Source organism: Lethenteron reissneri, chromosome 39, assembly GCF_015708825.2.
Source record: "Lethenteron reissneri isolate LAM-NWPU_2019-01 chromosome 39, ASM1570882v1, whole genome shotgun sequence".
Classification (NCBI taxonomy): Eukaryota; Metazoa; Chordata; class Hyperoartia; order Petromyzontiformes; family Petromyzontidae; genus Lethenteron; species Lethenteron reissneri.
In genome coordinates this window covers 506,227-528,632 of record NC_083817.1, presented here as the reverse complement: position 1 = coordinate 528,632, position 22,406 = coordinate 506,227, and the positions used below count along the sequence as shown (strand labels likewise).

The following is a 22,406-nucleotide window of genomic DNA, read 5'->3' as shown; positions in this document are numbered from 1 at the left end:
ACGGACGGTGCGAAAGAAGTTCAACCGACAAACGTATCGGTCGGATTGCTCTGAACACGCTTCTCATGCGGTGGCTGTGTGTGTTGGTGCGCTAAGGCTACGGTGCCATATGCACGACACTGCTGTTGATGCATTTCATTCTCAAAACCACTTGCACATTTGCGTGCTGCGAGCGCCCGGGGCTGACGCGCGGCGCGGTGACGAGGCCTGCACATGGACGATGGATGATGGACGATGGGTGATGGACGATGGGTGATGGACGATGTCTCACAAGCAGCTTCAGGGGGCGGCAGCCGCAGCGGGGCGAGCGTGAGGCGGCAAGGGCCGCCCTTACAGTGGGGCAGCCAGTGAGGTAATGGAACCCACATTGTTGTTGTAGCGGGAAGTGTTCTGGACTTGTGTAGAGCTAATCAAGCCATTGCGAAACACCCCCCCCCATCCATCCCCCACCGCTCCCACCCACACCACTATCAGCCACTTGACTCTATTCCAACATCGCCCCCTCCCACCCACCCACACCCACCCAGCGAACCAGCCCATCCCTCCATCACTCCCCTCCCCCTGGAGAAAAAAAACACAAATCTCGACAACCCCCCACCCGCTCCACGGCATCACCCACCCACTCCACGGCAGCGCGCACCCGCTCGCTCGCTCGCTCACTCCCGCAGCAGCAGGCGAGGCACGGAGCCGCGCCCCGCACCCCTCGCACCCCGCACATCCCTCGCACCCCGAGAGCGCCTCGCTCCACGCCGCCTCCAGCAGCTCCACGCCGCTCGCTGCACCGGGAGGGCTGCCGCTGTGCGGAGTGAGAGAGAGCCAGGGACCCCGCCACAGCTGAGAGGATCCACGCAGCAAGGTACGCTCGGTGGGAAATCGCCACTCGCAGCTGTATCTTGGCGCGGCTCGCTGTGCCCCGCACGCGTCTGTGAGCCGAGCTCGGCGGCAGTGAGTCTCGCCGTGCCTCCCTCCCTCGCTCGCTCGCTCCCTCGTCCCGACCAGCCCGTGCGGGAGGCTGGCGCACGGAACAGGGGGCAGCCGAAACTCGACGCGTCGCGGTGCAGTAGCGAAGAAAACTGATTAATGTTCAACCGGTGTCCCCTGATGCAGGGCTGTTAGCGGTGTTTACAGAGGAGTGTGTACAGACGATGGGCATCTGTGTGCGATGGGCGTGTGTGTGCGGTATGTGAGCGGTGTGTGTGTGTGTGTGCTGTGTGTGTGCGGTGTGTGTGTGTGTGGTGTGAGCGGTGTGAGCGTTGTTTGAGCGGTGTGTGCTGTGTGTGTGCGGTGTGTGTGGGTGTGTGTGTGCGTTGTGTGCTGTGCGGTGTGTGCGGTGTGTGTGGGTGTGTGTGTGCGGTGTGTGCGGTGCGTGCGGTGCGGTGCGGTGCGGTGTGTGCTGTGCGGTGTGTGTGTGCGGTGTGTGTGTGCGGTGTGTGTGTGCGGTGCGTGCGGTGCGGTGCGTGCGGTGTGTGCGGTGTGTGTGTGCGGTGTGTGTGTGCGGTGCGTGTGTGCGGTGCGTGCGGTGCGTGCGGTGCGGTGCGGTGCGTGTGCGATGTGTGCGGTGTGAGCGGTGTGTGTGCGCGTTGTGTGTGCGATGTGTGCGGTGTGAGCGGTGTGTGTGCGCGTTGTGTGTGTGGTGTGTGCAGTGTGTGCGGTGTGTGCAGTGTGTGTGTGTGTGCGGTGTGAGCGGTGTGTGTGCGCGTTGTGTGTGTGGTGTGTGCAGTGTGTGTGGTGTGTGCAGTGTGTGTGGTGTGTGCAGTGTGTGTGTGTGTGCGGTGTGAGCGAGGGAAGCTCTTGAGGGAGCCACGTCGTGTATGAAACGCTTCGTGAGCGAGCGCATCTCCAGCAGTGGGAGGCTTCGCGAGTATGTGAAGGTGACCACGCGTCCAGCTTTGCCTCCCCGCCACTGATCGCAGTGGACGGCTCGCGAGTGTGCTGTTGAGTCGTCTTCCACTTCTAGAGACGCGATCCTGACTCCACGAGAGTCCGACTCACGGCTGAGCCGCAGCGGTAAAACAGCCTGCACGATGACGTGCGGAACCACGTTTCTCTGTTTATCAACAAATTATAACCACAGGCCACCATTCAGGATCTCCGTGAGGATTTCCTCCAGGCGAGACTCGTTCTCCAGCAGACGAAACCCCTTCAAGGCGACTCGCGGCCACTCCCCACGCCGAGGCAATTGGTAGCGGTCGGGCTGAAGGTGGAGTTTCTAGCTCGTGTACTTGTAACTAAACCGACCGACATTACACCGGATTCACCCTTGATTGTGATCCTCCGTAATATGCAGCTGTTCAACATCGCTGTCATACAGCGGGTTTACGTAAGATAAATAACTGCTTATCCTAACACGTTTTCCCTGTTTTATGCCAATGAACTGAGTAAATAACTCCTCTACGAAACGCGAATGTGTTTCGTGGCCACTGCTGCTGGTGCTGCCGTGTGCTGAGTAAATGTGTGCAGTCTGTGCTGTAGCGTCCTGGTTATAACTGCGATCGGATGGAGTCCGTCAACGTGTAGCTTGAACTTAAAACTCATCCACTGCGTCCTAAATTCATTCATTTCCACAACGTATAAAGGAAGTCCACATTTGTTTCCTGTTTGTGAGTGGGATACATTTTTTGGAAGGACATACACATTCTTTAAACATCCTGCCAATTTCCCAACAACTGTTACAGTGCAGGGTTCACTCGCGCTGGCCGTACCGGAATCATCGGCAAATTGAAGCCCAGCCAGTGACGACGGTCTAGGCCACAAATGTCGAATGTGCTCCGACACCCCGACCGACTGTCAGTCGCAAGGGCGTGAGCTCCAATCCCAGGCTTGGCTGGGTGTGAGTCTATCATCCCTCGGCGGGGTGGGGGGGGGTTAATCAATGAGTACCGATGTTGTGGCACGTCAGCAGTCGCCACGGTGAGGGGGGTCCTGACGGCTCCCGGCCGCACGCCACTGAGACGGGGGGGGGGGCCACGCTGCCCCCGGGGCTCTCCGCGTCACGCGGCGAGGGGTGGTGGCGGCGGTCACTGGCTCACTCTGCATCACTCACAGGGGTAGAAGCGTCTCTCTGTGGTCGCTGTGTGGGTCACGGCAATGCGGAGCGGCAACGACGACGACGACGACGCCACATTGAGGTGGCCGAGCCAGGGGATTGCGTCAGGAGTAGCGGCGCATCGCCGCGAGTGGCTCGATGGGCCACGGACTGTTCTGGCCGGAGACTTTAGAATTGTCCATTTGTGCACCGTGAGGTTTCACCGCATCTGCTTCCATGGTTATTGAGATTGGACGGACACAACTTTTGCGTGTGACGTGGTTCAAATGTCAAGTTGATTTTGTGTAACGAGGCGAGAACTCACGAGACCCGGATACGAGTCTCGTTTGCAAAGATGACTTGAGTCTTGAGGTAAAGGAAGTGTAAATAATGTTTAAATGCACTTGACTGCAACCTTGTCCTCGCTGAAGTCTACGCGCGTGTCGCAGCCTGACGAGCACGGCTGACGCGCTCGAGGCGCTTGATGTGGCGTCGGGTCAAGTTGGGGGGTTTGGGGCCGCTGGAGTGCATCGTTTCACATTCACGTACAAGGCAACGGGCCACGAATCGTTCTTTGATTCCATTAACAACCTTGAATTGTGGACCTTCTTTGAATCTTGAGGGGGATAAATAGTTTGAGGCCTAAAATTCACTTTTTTAGGCAAGAAACGAAGATTATTGACTGGCACAGAGGCCGCGTATCGGCAACCCGGTCAACGGCGCAGCTGGCCCATGGTGGTGCTCGCCCCAGGGCCCGAGTGCGTCATGTTTCATGTTTCATGTTTATATTAAGCGCTGTTCATGCAAATTGCTTCTCACAAATGCTGAGAAACCACAGACAAGCTGAAGCTGGTCAGCAGCCAGGTGGTGAGCCGACGCCAACATGTGCCCAAGCTCTGTAGTCCTCTACATATATTTGTATTAAGACGTCAGCCTAATCATGAGCACCCGGAGAAAACTCACGCGTGCGAGGGGGTCGACAGTTGCCCCTCCAGAAGGGGCAGATGGTACGAGTCCACCCTTCGCTGGCTGGCCAGGGCACGGCACCTCCTGCGGTCATCCACCAACCCTCGCTGCCGCCACAGTGCTGGATTGCGGCAGACACCTGCGTAGCCACCGCCGCCGCTTCGTGATCGCGACGTGAGATCTCTAACTGCGTCACGACTCCGCGAGTTGAAGGGCTCTTGATGAAAATAGCGTTGGTCACTGATGCTGTCTGCGAGCGAAGCGCAGGGAGGCAATGCTCGTGCACGCTCGTGCCGTGCTTAGCTGCCGCTGGGCTGTCGCTGCGTCTCTGAGGAATGCGAGAAACAATGTGAATCACTTATAAAATGCCATGTTTTCTTCCAAATAAGTTGTTCAAAACAGATGAGTTTCTCCCTAAGGGCCGCCGCTGGTGTCGTGTGCTGTGACTCACGTGCCCCTAGCACATGCATTGGCCTTACACGAGCGGCCAGGTTCGTAACGTGTTTGTTTCTTGAAGTTTAATGGCAGTTTTTTTGTTGTATCCATAACCCTCCACAACTTGACAGAGCCAATCAAATCAAATCGTGACGTCATGGCCACATGTGCCAACTAATTCGGTTTTTCAGCTCGAGGATGAGGAGGAGGATGAGGAGGAATGTTGAAAAACTCAAAGCACCATCACACTCAGCATCATCACATCGCCTGTGAGTGGACGGATTCTGTCACGTGCTCACCAGTTTATTGTGACGTATCGTTCACATCCATTCAACGCAACTCCACGATAAGCCTTCCTCGAGTAGGAGAGGTTCGTTTGGAAGGACGGATACATTTTTATTTTATGTTTCTACCGACGTGACTTTACCGAAAGAACCAAATGATACGAGACGCAAGTCATTCGTCTCCATTGTTATTATTTTGCCTCTCCTGGCACACGTTCAACTCCATTAAACAGCATTATAATATTCTTTGTATTCTTTGGTTCTTTCGGTAAAGTCACGTAGATGGGAAACTTAATGATAATAATAAAGTGAATTAAAATATCACGACGTTTCGATCGCAACACGAGCGGGCGTCTACCTCTCTAAATAATAACTAAGTGAATAATTAATCATTAATCGGTTGGTGTTTGTATTTCTTAATATAATGAGTCTATATATAGTCACATTTACGAACGTCTTGGAAAAGAATGAACCACATGTGGATATAGATGCTTGTTGTGTACGCCCACGTATTTGTTGTCACCCTGCGAGCGTTGACATCAGTTGCATTGCAAAAGCTTCTGTTTAGATTCGCGGTGCCGGTTTAATGTGTTGGGAACGCAGTTTGATCCCGCGCTCCCAACTCTCATGGCAGCACGGCACTCCGTGAGCCAGGTGTGGTGCGCGTGAAGACTCCCTTGTGAAGCAAGGTGAGGGGTGGGGCGAGCACGGAGGCAGCAGGCTGCGGTGAGGAGTGCGAGGTGTGCACCGCAGCCTGACCTCCCGTGCTGACCGCTTACTCGCCAATTGAGTCATTTGCGGGTAAGCGTTTGTTGAGATGTTGGGCCAAACACCAGTCGCGTTGCATGTATTGTTTGGATATGGGGGGAAACGGGAGTACCCGCATGGAACTCTTGCAGTATTGGGGGGGAAGGGGGGGGAGAGAATACAAACTCCACACAGGAAGGCACCCGAGTGGGGAATCGAACCCAGCCTGGTTTTGCTTTGAGACGTGAATGTTGTCAGCTTGGTGATATGATGTGTGGTACAGAGTGGGTTACCATATTTTTCAAATAAATATCCGCAGTTGTTCTCAACACCGTCGTGCCGAGAAGTACACTTCTAACGTATGCCTGTTATGCCTTGCTATTATTCTTTCGTGGACTCTAATGAAAAGAAAATACCTTCCATGACAATGCGCGCCTCTTCCTGTGTGCTTTTAATCTCAGCCCTGGCCCCGCCAGCACTTCCCCACCGCACATCAATTACCCTGCCACGGTCTCCCTCGCGCCAGCTGAGGACGACTTTAATTAGAACCGCGTTGTCCTCGTTAGCTCCGACCGCTGCCTTCGTCGTCTGCTGTTACACAGCGATGGAGGCACTGAGTGCGTATTCAGAACACAGATTTGTATTCACTTTCCTCTCTCTGGTCTTGCTGCGAAATGTTTCGGCAGAGCATGACCAAGTACAGTGTATAATGTAAACGCAACCCCCTTTGCGTAGGTTATGGGTTACAATGCAGTCAACATTTGTTTTAGGCCGGGTCTGACCTGATATGAATATTGAGGCCCTTGTGTGTGTGCAGTCATTGTCACAGCTGTTTGCAAAGAACAGTCTCTGTGAAGAGGAAACGAAGATAAAACCACCTACTTTACTCTAATTCATATTTTTTCATTAAAAAAAATCACGAAAGTTATGGAAACTGAACGACATTTTTTGCCCACATTTTATAATTATATTTTCTTATTTCACTATTTTTAGAAGGAGGAAGGTGTTTGGAATAAAACGCGCGCGAATCCAACACGGGTGCAACTGGTGAGGGAGAATTTGCGGTGCAGATCGGGCTGAAAATAAGTGGTTAAATAAAAACCTGCTTGTGGAATGTCCACAATTATTTCAATGTTGTTGGGAAGTAAACAATTTTGTGGCAGAGCTCGCAGCGTTTCGCAATTTTGACTCTCAACCATTTCTCCGCTACTTGCCCAAGGTCACAACGGATATTTGTGCCGATGGTTCGTAAAACAAGAAAACAGTTCGCCTGCACGTCTCGCACGCAGCGGTCGAGTGCCATTTCAGAGCTGCACTTCTCTGTGAAACAAAATATATTATTACATTTCCCGTTCAGATAAACGCGACAAAAGCGTGGATCTTGACATACTCTCTCGGGTTGATACATTGAGCATTACTTTGTGGGAAAGACATCAGTGGTTTCCCAAGGCATGGTCTCACCCGCACATGCATAGCATTGTGGACATTTCTACCATTAGCTCCGCAATGTCAGTGGCAGGTGAGCTCCGCCTTCAGTGCTCAATTGAGCAGGAAATCACTTTCCCGGATTTCATTTCAATAATAGAAAGTGATTTGGAACCCCAGTGATTAAGAAACAGAGGTTCTCTAAATGATTGAACTGGCTTTTTGCCAGTTCATGTGTATGGTGAATTACATTGATTAATTTGTGTATTCTGCATCTCTTACATTCGGGGATTGAAACTCTGCGTAAGCCAAAAGAACAGGGAGCATCCGACTGCCTCTTACCAGCGCCATTCGCCAATTTGCCTGCAGTCTGATGTTGAGGCTTTGCGAGTGATTTCTTACAGTACCCAGCTGCCAGCTTACATCTCACTCTTAGCTGCCGTAGTTAATGCAGTGGCTGATGAACACGGTGACTTATTGTTAAAGCAAACAATATACATTGCAAATTAGCCATAACTCAAGAAACGTACTGTACATAAAGTGTTTTCGAAAACGATCTTGGATATTTATTGATGGTTTTTGAATTCTTTAAGTTACGTTTCAAGGGCCTGCTGCTTCTTGATGAATCGGAGGCAATGCTCCATCCTGCTCGGAATTTTTTTTATCAACACCAGATGTGGCCCAACACAAACGTATGATTTGTAGTGCTGCGTTGCATTCATGTCTATCGTGTATCTCAGAAGTCCCAGAGGGTTCCTGTCCAGGACACCTTTCGCAATATCCATAGTAGAATTCACCAATTGTATGACCTGGAGCACTCAAGATTAAGATGTCATCAATCCAAAGCCATCCCGTGCCATCGCCGCACCTCGTAGCATTCTCTACCATTACCCTCGGATGCCATGCAATACACACGCAGCCACCTCCAACATCTTTCCCTGACAATGTCCCACCGGTCGCTGGCCCGTGGAGACCACTCCACGGGCCAGCTCGGAATCGGCCTCGACCCACCCTGCACACGACCCACCCAGTGCAGTAGATTCTTTTTTACAAATCCGTTGTCTGGAAAAGGAAGCCAAATCTTAGATGTTGCATATGGACGGTTGTTCCAATGCTGCATTCTAAACAGGAGCAAGTGATGTTTTGGTTTGTCGGTGCGAACGTAACGTGACGACTGTCACGGGGTGTCAAATGCAGATTTGTTTTTTTTTTTTGTCTGCGTCGTCAGGAACAGCTGGAAAATATATTACGGAATGGTAGATTAATGACTTGCACATATGGTTTTATACTCCTGTAACATCAACACATTGGTGCAGATTAATCCTTCCATTCCTATTTATCTTGTTAACATATAAAGACAAACGTCTATCTCTTCATCAACCTACGACCCTTCACCATACGATTGTTTTACTGGCTTTGGCTCTCAGAGTCTCATCGTCAGGGTCACTCCTGTTGAAAAGAAATCTGTTTGCCAAATATCATAAAGGGCCATCCGTTCGGCACAAAACATTCAACATTGGCTAAGCGTCCGCACTCAGGTTGATGGGATAAACAATTATGTTATTTTTACACGGACAAACGAACTTTGTGTCTGTGTATATATTACGCGTGAGCCTCCACAGCAGTGCACGATGAGTTTATTTACGTGGTTGGTCCACGCTTCCTCAATAGTCATTGTGAGACACTTTGTTCGTCACGAAGAATATGACCCCTCGGGGCAGGTCCGGGGTGACGGGAAGAGCTCCGAGCAGCAGAACCCCACCGGGGAGTTGTTCAGCCACTGCGTGTGTGTGTGTGTGCACTCACTGTGTGTGTGTGTGTGCACTCACTGTGTGTGTGTGTGTGCACTCACTGTGTGTGTGTGTGCGCGCACTCACTGTGTGTGTGTGTGTGCGCACTCACTGTGTGTGTGTGCACTCACTGTGTGTGTGTGCAATCACTGTGTGTGTGTGTGCGCGCGCACTCACTGTGTGTGTGTGTGTGCGCACTCACTGTGTGTGTGTGTGTGCGCGCGCACTCACTGTGTGTGTGTGCGCGCGCACTCACTGTGTGTGTGTGCGCGCGCACTCACTGTGTGTGTGTGTGTGCGCACTCACTGTGTGTGTGTGTGTGCGCGCGCACTCCGTGTGTGTGTGTGCGCGCGCACTCACTGTGTGTGTGTGTGTGCGCGCGCACTCCATGTGTGTGTGTGCGCGCGCACTCCATGTGTGTGTGTGCGCGCGCACTCCATGTGTGTGTGTGCGCGCGCACTCACTGTGTGTGTGTGCGCACTCACTGTGTGTGTGTGTGCGCGCACTCACTGTGTGTGTGTGTGCGTGCCAACTCACTGTGTGTGTGTGCGCGCACTCACTGTGTGTGTGTGCGCGCCGACGCAGCCCGCACACGCGACGCAAAGTGCGCCGCGAGGTGACGGGGAAACCCAGCGGCGTTGACGTTCGTAGTGACGACAGCGTGACCCGGAGGAATCGTGCTTCAAGCGCTCGTCTTATTAGAATCCCCGATGCCGAACAAAAAATAAACTCGACAACGCCGTAAAGTCACGAATAGCTTCCTCGGTACCGCCGCCGCAGCTGAGCGAAAGGGAGCTACGGGAAGCGAGAGAGAGGCGGCGTGGGCCCATGTCTTGACAAACTCTGGCAGAGGCCACGGCACAAGTCAATGTCAAGCAAAGTGTAAACAAATGTTTAAACCGATTGAGTAACGATGTGGTCTGCTCTTTCTCAATCTCTCACCCCCTCCCTGTGTGTGAGCGAAGGCTGTACCAACATGTTTTGGGCTTGACTATCAGAATGTGTAATCCATAATTAATTCATAATTAATTTTGGGATTTGACCAAGTAATGATTTGGCTAAATTAGTGTTTTAAAGACCCTCTACCCAACATTAAATTGCCGCATGTATGAGTGTTTAACATCCCAATTATTTTTGTTTCGGATCACTCACCGGTGAGATGCAGAACAATTCTCAGAGCCTAATGATGCAATAGGTTAGGAACGTTTGTTTGAAACTGTGCCAAGCATCTTCAGGTCAGAACGAGGAAGTCAGAATACAATGCAGAAGAGCAGCGTGTTAAGTGATAAGAATGTTTCAGAGGAGCTACACCGTCGTCAGCAGGAGGGGGTGTGTCAGCCCACTGCGTTCCCCTCTTACGGACGACCTCGCAGCTCGTTTGCGTTATTCAACGTGGAGTACAGAGGCAAAAGTAAAATTGCTGTCATTTTAAACATTGTTATTTATTTCGGTGGTATTTTTAAAAATAAAATATTGAGCAAAATAGTCCTGAGAACAATGTTGTTTACCTTGCACTGTCCTAAACAACAGCCCCTCGGCAATAACGAGTGCGGCTTTGATCTGAATGAAACGACAATTATGTTATTGTCTCTTGGCACAATCACTAAGCCCGAAACATTCACGAATATATTGAACGCCGAAGCTGCAGTTGCAGTGGACAGGAAATCCGTCTTTAGAATGGCTGCATTGCATAGGAAGGCTGAGGGACAGCGCTGGGTGGGATTTCCTGTTCCATTGTTTGCGCAGCTGGATTCCCGTGCGTCCCTCTCGCTATTTTATATTCCCAGTGGTGGGGCCCCTCGGCCGTAATTTCCAAACGCGCAGCGTTGTGCGGCGTGCGCAGTGTTCACGCAGCATCGTTCAGCGTCGGGGTCGTCCGCTCCCGCACCTTGAGAGCCACGCGGCGCCGTGATGGCGGAGGAGCCACATTCTGGGCTCCGAGTTGAACGCCGACTGACTGCCAAACTTAATGTCTCGATTCCACGACGATGGAATCGGTGCCGGCTCCGGTGCTGGTACCGGACGGCCACGTTCCCATGGCGACCCAGCCAATACGGGCTCCTGGGACCGCACGCTTCGATCTGGGCTTACCCTGGAAGCCGCCGAGATGTCACGGGGTCAGCGAGGAGGCGAGACGCGCACGCGGGGACGTCCCTCGTTGGACAGCTTGCCGGGCCAGCGCTACACGTATGGAACATTACATCAACGGCCTTGGCCCAGATTAAGGAGCTAGCCACAGTGGTGTAATGGTGAGCACGCTGGACTTACAATCCCTAGGTCAGCGGCTCGATTACAACTCCCGGCACGGCAGTTGTAATAACAGATAAAGTTTCTTAAACCGCCCCCTCCTCCGTTCACCCAGCGGTGTACATGGTTTCACTATTGTGAGTCAATCAGCAGGTCGCGTGCAGTGGGGTAATGGGTGCACCCACCTCTTCCAAAACCTGTGGTCAGTGTGGAAGAGTAGGCCATATATCCTTTTGGGTTCGCTCTCATGGTGGACGCCAGTTCTGCCAACGGTGGCGTGAGCAGGCGATTTCAGGGCTGTGCCTTCACATTCCGTGGTGGGGAACCCATCTGTGGTCCACAGGCCGAACGCGACCCACTACTTCATCTGGTACGACCTGAAGGCATGCGAGGCCTACCACTGCTCAACGTCTCGTGAACGATATAGTCACTGTAAGCCTCTTGACCTCCTTCTAATCGAGTGCTGGAGAGGAATATGTTTTACCTTGTTTCTAATCTAAGTGTGCTCACTCGTCACTTCTGTCATCTGCAAGGTTAAATAATTTACGTGGTGATACCACGTTGGCAATGGTGCACACACATAAATCACAAAAACTCCAAACAATCGTCAATAAATATTCCCTTTTAAGGCAGTGTTATTGACGGACGTGTCGAGTTGTTGTCGCTGCAAGGCCATCTTCCAGTGACAGCAGTGACTGAGTTGTGGGTGTTCACGTGTGGCCCAACAAAGATATTGGACAGTCCCTTGTGGCCCTCAGGAAGGAAAAGGTTACCTGTGCCCTGCCCAGATTAATAAAACCTAACATATCTACTGGCCATGTAAAAAATGTTAACAGAAGCTTTTTTACAACAGCTCTGTGACCTCCACGCCCTGGGGCCAGGGGTAGAGCCACGTGGGAGGCGTGGCAGAGGGTGCTGTTTGTGGACCCGGAGAGAGACGCGGAGACACAAACCACACACGAATGAACTGAAATTGATTCAAAACGTTGTGAATATTTGGCAATCTTGCTGCATTGCATCATGGCCCAAAAGGCCCGCAGGAGCCCCACGTAGGGGCGAGGGAAACGTATTTTATGTAAGTGCCTTCCTGGCCAACATCTGGGCCACGAGCGTTGAATGTGAACTGGGGTACGGCTCCGCTACCCGGCTCTCGTGAGAGATGTTGTGAAATACTAAAAAATCGGCCAGTGGGCAGATGGAGGGAGATTCCTCCCGTGGGAATGACGAGCCGCCCATAGAAGCCAACTCCGTGCGTGTCCACCAGGGCCGCGCGGGGCCTCGCGCGGCCCTGACCGAGCCATGCGCCGGCCAGAGCGCCCAGTGTAAATAAGTTCATAACCCGCGCCAACCCACGGGCTGCATAGCAGATGAGCATTATGCGTACGTAGGATTGCATCAAGGCCTGGCAGAGTGTGCTAACGCGGTGCGGGTATATGATTAAGAATGGCGTTTGATGAACATGGCGGCTCAATGAGCAGTGGTGAACGGGGTCATTCGCCACTTTCTCTCCACTGCGGGCCACCCGACCTGCGGAGAATGAGACTGTGGGTGGATGGAGATCTACTTCCCTGACCTGGTGTCTACTTGGATGACTCTGTCACACCGGCATTTCTTAGAACACCACCGTGTGTGTGGGGTCATTGTTGCACGAGTATGTAACCAGACATGGATACGTCTCACATGTAAACCAGTTCATGGTCTCAGTATCGCTGGAGCGTTTGTCAAACAAAAGCGATACTGGTCTCGTTTTGTTTTCATATTTCAGCGATCCTCCACTCTTCAGTCTCCTCCCATAGCTAAAAACACATGCAATGCAACGGGTCTTGACCAAACATCCCAATGAATAAAAATGTACCTGCATATTTACTCATTCGTGATTACACGTAGCAATGTTATCCACTACTGCGTAAACTTGGTACGATCCTCCTGAAAAAGAGTTTTGAGACTCCGTGAGGCTGCCCTATGCAAGCGAGCGTTCCGGTACAAACGCTATCGCGACGATTGAAGCCGCGTGCTGTGGCGAGGAGGGCGGTGGGATAGCTCCGAACGCTCCCCGCGAGAAGCTCGCTTCCTCCGAGATCGCACGCGCCGCGTCTCCAGGATACGCGGAATGTTTGCGACCTCCTGCAGGAAGTTCGTACAAGCGTCCAGGAAATTGTCTCGTGCGAAGAGGTGAGATATGGCATATTTCCCACGGAAAACGGACTGCGTTCGTTGTCGCCCACCACGTCGGAGTGTACTCTTAGCGATAGTCCGTGGTCCGGTACTGGCCCCGTGTGCGTAATGCACGCGCACGGACGTCGGGGGCCATTCGCAGGCCAACCAACTGCACATTGAGATTTGACTTTTTGGAATGAAGATCAAAAAGCTACGTTCGTACGTTTCTTTGGGATGGGGTTTTGCACTGTTTGAGCATCGCAGACCACAAAACGAATGGTTTTACAACTACCGTCCGATAAATATTTACGCTCTTTCATATTATTATCCACTCCACCAAATTGGTTTGAATACAATTATAATGTCTGTACATGAATGGAACATGTGACCTACGTGTTTCTACAGATAATAGGACGTGCCCGGGAGTGGTGCAAATGTTTGTTGCCTTTTTCTCAAGTTCTCTCTAGGACGCGATGTCGACGTCACATCACGAAGGTGCAGCGCAGCTCTTGGTGCCATGTAGCGTCTGCCACAGAGTGATATTCGTTGGATGACAGTCAAGCCATGTTTCTTACTCTGCATATTCGCAAATTCGTCATTGAAGGGTTTTGTGTGCTTGTGCACCACTGTCAATGCAGTTTCACCAAATAATATTTATATAGTCAGCTGGAATTTATCCAAATTAAGTGGAAATCTAACTTCATTACCATGAGATTACCATGCGGTCATTGGTGGCGGGACGCACTTGAGTACCACGTTCAACCACAGGCAGCTGTCTGGATTCGAACTCAGGTTCTCAGCGGTGCCTGGCTCTGCGCTCGGAATGACCCGATAAGACATTGGGAATGTCACCCCCGCTGGTAATCCTGGGTGGCTTAGCGTAGAAAGGGCCTTTTACAACAGCAAGTTAATTTTTTACGGATATGATGAACATTTCTGCGCTGTGGAAATGGCTTTAAAGAGAAACATGCAGAGCCCCTTGCGTGTATACAACATCAGTCGCCGCCGCCACCTGCTTCCATCGGCTCTGCACCACCAAATGCCTCGGAGTCAAGACCCAGGAGAGTGTTTTACAACAACATGAGATGGCATGTTCTCAAATGTTGAGCATCACTGCAACAGAATGTGGAACGACCACTCGCAGCATGAGTAATCTCAGCCCGTATCTACACAACCCGTGTGTTCTGTGTGACCACAGTGACTTGCGTAAATATGCAGAGCAGCGTGGTGTCCAGGTAGGCGAGTGCATTGTCTGATGCGTCACAAGTCCTGGGTATGGTTCAGGTCTCGTCGTCACAAATACTATCAGCCATTGTCTATCCCCTACTGGATGAAGACCTCCTCAAGCCCGCCGCCTTCCATCACCACCCGTCCAACTCCTGCTCCTGAACTGATCTCCTTGCTTCATCGTCTGTTGTGGTCATCCTCTCGGACACTTCCCCTCCTTTGGCTCCCATTCTCACACGAGTCTGTCGTCAGCCATCATCCTCTCTACCGATGTGTCCTGCCCAAGCCCATTCACATGTCCGAGTCAGCGATGTCTCGAATCTGCGTTCATTCCCTGTTCCACATGCTTCTCTCGTTCTCTCTGTGGAATCAAATGCATGGACCTCTCCTGGTTATGCGATGGGAGGACAGAATATACCGTGAGGAAGCAATGACCTTTAACTTCCCATATGATTGATGGAGATGTTCGCAGCTCCGCACAAAAATCGCCGCCGCCTCTCACAAGCAGGAGGTGGCGGTGTTAAGCGTCGCTGTGGGTTTTTTCCGCGTTCTCCGGGTTCCTTACAAATGAAGCCAACCTCTCCTTAATGGCATTGGGCCTGAGACCCAGCGATGCTCCCCTCCGTAAATTATTGGTGTTGTTTTGGAACTAAGACGCATCGTGCTTTGTTGTTGCAGGAGTAAAGACTGCACATTGGCGGTCAACGTGTGTTTCTCAACCATCGACATCATCCTGGACCTCTTCGTCTGAGGCCTTGGGGCTGCGGGACAGGCTGTGGATGAGCGTCTAGAGCACGGCGCGATATCGGCGAGGCCGAGCGTTTTTCCTGGAGAGAAGGACGCGACTTCTGCGAGCAGCAGCCCGAAGCCTTTGCCTGGGAGAATGGCGGACGTGGATCTTCGCCAGCGGAGGCTGCAGATGTTGATGGTAATCACACTCAAAGTGATCTCCTGCTCAAATCAGCATCGAGGTGACACTCATATCTCGGCAGCCTTGCTCGATGCGCGTATCGTTGAGCTTCACAATCGATATTGATTGATGAACAATTGCATCGTTACACCCCTAAAATTCCCGTTTCAAGTCTGGCTTGGGCCAAAAGATGTTTGTTGACGCTGCGGCTTGGGAAAATGCAGAAAAAGTCGTCGTTAACACCTCTCGCATACGATGTGGCTGGGGAAGCCCGATCTCATCGTGGATTAGAGGCACTTTATTGCTGCGGTTGTAAATGTATTTCAAAGTTACCGTAGCATCGTTATCAAAGCATCGCCAGATCGCGAGAGGTGGGAGCAGCAGCTCGTGGATTGACCCAGGCCCACGGATAGAGGAGCTGTAGACGATCGGAGCGCAGATAAGAGGAGTGCCAGCGTTGGACTATTCATTGGCCGCCTTCTCGTCGCAGCAGTCGGCCCGCTGCTACATTGACGTCTCGCTGCACTTCTGGTCGAGTTTGAATGAGGCAAGGACACGGTGCCAAACGCTGATTGTTAATTCAAACCATTTCACAGTGCCCCACTGATTAGTAGTGGAGTCGTTATTCTTGCCAGTGCAGTGTGTTTTAATGAGGCCAGCGGAACACATTAGCACGACCGGCAAAGGGTGTGTGACTGATTATCATTATTATTATTTTATGCAGCGTCCTCGAGGATGAGGCTGTACTGTGTGTGGCGTGCGGCACCGCGCGTAGCGGCGATTTGCCTGCTCGGAGATTCCGTAAATCGTCACCACTCGGGGATTGCGCTCCATTCCAATAAACATTTCACTCTCTTGTTTGTACCGTCCGACTTGTTTGTGTTGTCGTCACATTAGCACGGTCTCTCTGGATCGTAAACCTGTCTCGTTTGTTACGTGTATCTCGGCTTTAGTTTCTCGTTTGTACTTTAATTTCATGTATAACGTCCCAGCAGCATTAATTAGCATACGATTTGCATGCATTATAAATAATCTGTTCTCACACACATATTCCATACAGGGGTGTAATGCTGAATGTTTTTGGTTGGTGAATCGAGGCATCATTACAATGCCTGGCAAGTGTTGGTCTATTCCACGTGCCCTTGTCTCTCTCGTGGTGCCGCCACTCTCCTGCACGCCGCCCCTCGCTCCCTCCTGCCCAGGCCACCCAACCTCTCAAACCTCTCGACGTCTCAAGCAACCTGCACGTTTCCGCTTGGGTTCCGGCTCTAATCAGGATATTGTATATTTTATCGGAGGTATATAACGACTCGCTCCCTTTCAATGAGTTCTCATGATTCGGTGGTCACGATGTAATGTCGTTGTTAACATTCTGGTGGATATGGCACCTTCAGTGGCTGCAAAGATCACATTATTGCATGCGCATTCAATGACTGGATAGTGAGTTTAATAATGCATTATTTAATTAACTAACTCAATGCAGCATTGTTTGCCTTTGAATTGGCACATTTATCACGTGGCATTATTCATTGGCTTTGTCGGGTGGAGGTGGGTGTACAACACACATTTTACTCGCGCAGTCTGACTGAAAAATCAGCCAGCCTTTCCCAAAGTACTCTGCAGCGCTGCCCCGTAGCACTGTACTCCTCGCCATGGCTCCTACAGGGGGACATGCCCGTTGCTAGTCTCATTTCTGACGTGGTATGACATTCCCCCGTCGTGTGTCGGCGCGCGCTGGGTGTAGGAGCGAAGGAAAGCGCAGACCAACACGGAGAACAAGAAACAGGAGCTCGAGGACGAGAAGCTGAAGCTGCACCACCTGAAGGTAGCGCTCACGCAGAGCGCGCTACGCGGCGGGCCACGTGACGAGTTGTGTTTGTGTAAGGACAAGCGCCGGGCACTTTCACACGGACAATCGCTGCCTTTCATGACGAGCAGCAGTGGTGATGTCACCATGAAGTCGTTGCCAGGCTTGACGTGTCCGAGGCTGCGCGCCGTGACAAAGATTCTCACAAAAGAGCACCACATTTTGTTGGCTCGCACGTAGTAATAATAGTAAAAATGTCCCTTACTTTCCCCAGGAAAGCCTCTCTGAGTCTCAGACCCTTCTTCTGGAAGGTCTTGCGCTGGGATGTTTGGCCAACTTGGAATGTGGGAGGAAACCCAGAGGGCCCAGAGAAAGCTCGCCGTGGTCGGAGTTTGCGATGTGTACACGAGGCTTCCTCATTGTTTACTTTGCTGAAATATTCGCTGCTGCTGCTGCACCGTGTTTATGGAGAGCGGCTCCCATCGGCTGCACAGGGGCATCAATAACAGCCTCCCCCGGAGACCGGTTCTGGTCACGTCACAGTGATTTTCTCTTTTCATCTCCTGACCACAATACTGCCGGCTATGAACCGTACAAATGCTCCGCCGCTGTTCGCCTCACAGTGGTCGTTTAAAGTTCCGGCGACATCATTCTCAAAGAATAGGCCATTGTGTGTCGGAGTCGTCATCCAAATCGAACAAATTTAGAAGTCTACCCACAATATACGCAATTGGGAAGCACACAGCACCATCGCCTCTACTGCTAAACGACTGCAAACTGTGCGAAACGCAGCGTGCTCCTGCGAACCTTGCACTGTAAGAATGATGGCGCGAATACCAAATGTATTCAAGATTTGGCTTGATTTAGTTTCAATTCATTCATTTTTTGGACATCGTTAAAGTAGCTGCCACACATAGCTGCCAGGATTCATGACAACTCATTCACGACGAGATACACGAATTGTGCGCAGTGAATTTCTACACTCGTGATTAAATACACGGTGCTTCGTGAGTTTAATCACATTCATCGATTAATCCACACGTCGCTACACCCCTGCTAACTGAAATATTACGAGCCACAATTATTCACGCAATGTGTATTTGTGGTTTTCCCTCTCGTGCACCGCCCTGTTGCCATGGCCCATCGTCATGGTGCCCTGCGGTCGTCATGGCGCCCTGTCCGCGTGCGAGCAGACCAAGTCGATGCGGGAGCAGTGGCTGCTGGGAGGGCAGCTCAAGAGGACACCGTCCCAGACGGACATGGCGGAGGAGCGCGTGAAGGAGGATGAGGCCCTGACGGAGCAGCTCTACGAGAACGTGCGCAGGTGAGGGCGTACGAGGGTGAGGGCGCACGAGGGTGAGGGCGCGCGCGGGTGTCGGGTCATGTGACGTCGTTGTTCCAAGGACCCTGTCATTGTCTGTATGCTCAAAAGAGAACCGTCTTGTTCTCCATCATCGCAGCTCCTTCAATGCGCTGCCCATTATTATTCACCATCATCTTATTATTGACAATCAACACACTTTATAGTGCTTACACGTTGCTCGACGCTCTGCCATCAACATCAAACGTCAGCTCCCGTGTTGTGGCGCGTGCGGTGCGCAGGCTGGAAGAGGAAGTGAGTCGTATGGAATGTGCGGAGCGGGAGCTGCTGCTGCGGGAAAAGGCCGTGCTGCAGCAGCTGCACCCCGAGGAGCCCCCCGCAGACGGCGCCCAGCAGGTGCCCTGTACACACTGCAGGGTCGACGCCAACTGACTGTACATTCCGTCGACGTCACAACACGCATACGTTTTACTAAGATGCAAAATAGATTATTAATTCTGACAACTGCCTGATGCTGCTCGTTCTACCTATACGCAGACCGTCCGTACCCAAGAGTTTAATGTTGTGAGATCGCTCTTCCACACGCTGGTAGTGCTACTGAAGCAGCGCATTTATTCATCGCATGACAACATTATGAATTGGCCGTGTCGGTGGAGGAGGGTGTACAACACATTTGACTTGCGCGATCTGATCTTGAAAAAATCTACTTTGAATCAGAATATTGGTGGCAAATGCCTACGTGTTAAAAATACAGAAAGCAATGAGGCTCCCACCCACTGAGACTCTCATTCACCACCCCCAACCGAAATCTGCCAAGGAGTGGCGTTGGAGAGGCCCTCTGAGCGTCCCCCTACCCCCCTCCCTTTGGTACTGCTGATGCCCCTCATCGTCTCTTTGCGAGACAGAAATGACTCAGGCAATACGATTGCAGATGAGGCGATTGGTGGTAGAGACCAATGGTCTGTGATCAATGTGCCCTGGCGTGTTGTAGTTCTAGCAGCTCCATGCCAGTCTTTGCCTTTGTGACTCAATACGTTGTGATGGACCTTTGATGGCTTAGAGTTCACTTCTGTGATTATAGGAAGAATTTGTACTGCACAGACACACATTTGCTGTTTAACTTGGAATGCAGTGTGCGATGAAGCTCACGCTCTGTGTTGTGCCATTCTCAGGATGTAGAGACCATGCTCCCCGATGATGACGGTGAGACTCTTGTCATATTCTGATTTTAACACCATTTCATTGTTCCATGCCATGCCACTGTTAATCTCATCCATATTTGTCCCTCCACACGCATCCCACCAGCTGCACACACTGCCATCTGGAGGTGCATCATTATTTGGCTCAACGCAAGTACATTTTGGACCGGCTCCAACATTCACTGTCTCATCGGCAGACTCGGGCAGAATCTGGCAGTTAACCAGCGTTGGCTCAAGAAAGGCGAGCAGATATGGGAAAGAGGAGTACTGTCTGCTTATTAATCGCGTTGCATAAATATTGAACAGGCTTGCAGCAGCAGCAGCAGTTTATAGGAGGCTAGGTACATTATGCAGCTCTGCGTCATGCCAGCTGCAACAATGTTTTCATTTTGACTGCACTGAGCACGTGCGGTTGACAGTCACAGCATGTTATAGGTTGATGGGCAAAATTGCATTTTCGATGTGTTACTCGCTAACATCGGCCCTATCATATCCTGTTCCATGCGTCCTCATCTCACCCATAAAGGACATCTGTAAACACTAGACACTGGGCACTGCAAACTGCAAGTACTTGTGTGAAATTGATTAAATCACAGATTCATGCACGATGCCCAAAGCTTTGAGAAATAACCTACGGCCAAGTCACCCAGAATGCGCCCGATCTAAGGAGAACTTTAAAGTTGAGCAGGGGTGAGCCGGGTTAGTGCTTGGATGGGCAACCACCTTGCGTTAGAACAGGCGTTGTAGGAGCTACATTGCCAGCAGATGGCAGCAAGGCGAAATCGATTGTTGTGCTGTGTTCAGCCTATGCTTCCCACATTCACCAGCGAGGTTGTAAAAGGATGTTGCGTGGCTCCGCGTGGCTCTGCAGGAGGGGTGCAGTACATCATCACGGAGATCCCCGACTTCCCCGCGGGGTTCACCCTGCGTGGCGCCCACGGCGACGGCCCCGGCGAGCACGGCGAGAGGGCCGGTACGGCCCCCCTCTATCCCTCCCCCTCCCTCTCCTCCCTCACTTCACAGCGGCTGCTTGTGTATATTTCAGTGTATTACTCAGAAGTAAACATCGGAAAGCCTCCATAACAGGTTTTTTGGGTTGTATTGCGTGAATATATAAAAGTGTCGTTCAACCCGCCACCACCCGACACAGCCAACTAGTGAAGGTTGTCATGTAAACAGAATGTGGCAATTCGTCACGAGCACAGCACTAGTGTGTAGTGTAGTGTGTAGTGTATAGTGTAGTGTATAGTGTAGTGTATAGTGTAGTATACTAGTACAGCACTAACCGGTGTGTTGGAGAGCCAAGCCACAACATTTACAATCCGAGAACGACGTTTCGCCAGTAATTACAACCAGCTTCATCAGGCGACAGCCAGATTTGTGGCGAACATTTTATTAATCTGCAGTGTATCTGCAATTTGAAAGTAGTGTTTCCCACAGCGCGATGTCTCTCTTGTTAGACACGAACCGCACGCTCTTTGTGTTGTTTGTGTGCCCGGCAGCCGTGTACGCGATGGCCATCAGCGTGGAGAAGGACTCCAAGACGGGAGAGACGCGGGTGGTGTCCAGCACGCCGATGAGCCCCGAGGACGCGCAGTCGCGCGGCGTCAAGGTTTACGACGACGGCTCCAAGGTGGTTTACGCCATCGGCCACGACGGGCAGCCGCTGACCAACGGAGTGGAGGCCATGTCCTCGGAGGAGGTGGACGCGCTGGTGTCACGGGCCGGTTCCGCGGACGTGGCGGCGGCTCCTCCCAGCCCGGAGCAGAAAGCGACGACCGACGACGACGACGACGCCCCGGCGCCGAGCGCGGAGCCTCCGGGTCCGGCCGCGAGCTCGGCGAGCCCTCGGGCCAAGTCCCCTCCCCTCGCTAGAGAAGCCGTGATGGGCATCGAGACAAAAGACGGACTGGCCCGAGTTTACCCGCAGCCGAACGCCGTTCACGGCGCCACCGCCGCCGACGGCCACGCCCCGAAGCCTGCGGGCGACGACGAGGGCGCGGGGGGGACGTCGATCGCGGGCGGGGACATCGACCCCGAGAGGCCCGTCACCATGGTGTTCATGGGCTACGAGCAGGTGGAGGACGAAGAGGACACCAGGAAGGCGCTGGGCTACGAAGGCGCCGGCACGGCCGAGCTGGTGGTGATCGGAGGCGACGAGGATGACGCCGCCGACGACGCAACCGCGGCGACGCCACTCACGGCGGACCCCACGACGGGCCCGGCAGAGCCACCGCCCAGGGCCACCAAGAAGCCGTGTGCCTGTCGATGCTGCAGCATCATGTGAATTGTTCTCATTATTCAGCTGTGTCTGTAGAGTTAAAGAACAGCAGCCAAACGCGGTGTTATACCCAAGAAATTGTTTGTCGTATTAGATGCTGTATGCGTGCCTGAAAAGAAGAAAAATGTATCGGCTGAAAATGTCCATATTTTACTTTGACATATTAGCGGAATTGTATTGTTAAAGTCTAGCCAATTGCATTCATGGGATGATGCTCATAAGTGCCATGAGTTTTACTGTAAGTCATTCAGGTTGGCTGGTCCGCTCCGTTCGAGATCCCTCCCCGTGGGACGTGCGAGCGAGTTGTGAATTCTCACTTGAGCGTCGATGGCCGCTGTGAATCATCGCTCCGGCTCGACAGCCATTGCACCAATCACATTCGCATCATCTCGGACTTGGTGCCTCCGTGCCAAAGAAAATCTTTTATTTTTCAGCGTGTAATCTTTTTATATGAATATGTGTAGTATGTACAGGATCTTATAATACGAAACATTGTGATTAAAAAGGAGTTCATGGTTTTTAGATCTTGATTTTCTAAATTCAAACGATAGACGTGAACTCGCAGGCCTCCGTCATCCGCACAGT

At 51.9% G+C, this 22,406-nt stretch overlaps 1 protein-coding gene across 1 annotated transcript; it reads left to right on the top strand.

Moving 5' to 3' along the window:
- Positions 1-620: 620 nt before the first annotated feature.
- On the top strand, positions 621-22,343 carry PALMD (palmdelphin). The gene is made up of 8 exons (XM_061567486.1): positions 621-856; positions 14,982-15,231; positions 16,958-17,038; positions 18,214-18,344; positions 18,623-18,737; positions 19,514-19,544; positions 20,412-20,513; positions 21,043-22,343. The coding sequence occupies exons 2-8, from the start codon at positions 15,187-15,189 to the stop codon at positions 21,825-21,827; spliced, it is 1,290 nt and encodes a 429-aa protein (XP_061423470.1). The 5' UTR covers positions 621-856; positions 14,982-15,186; the 3' UTR covers positions 21,828-22,343.
- The last annotated feature ends 63 nt before the right edge of the window (positions 22,344-22,406 follow it).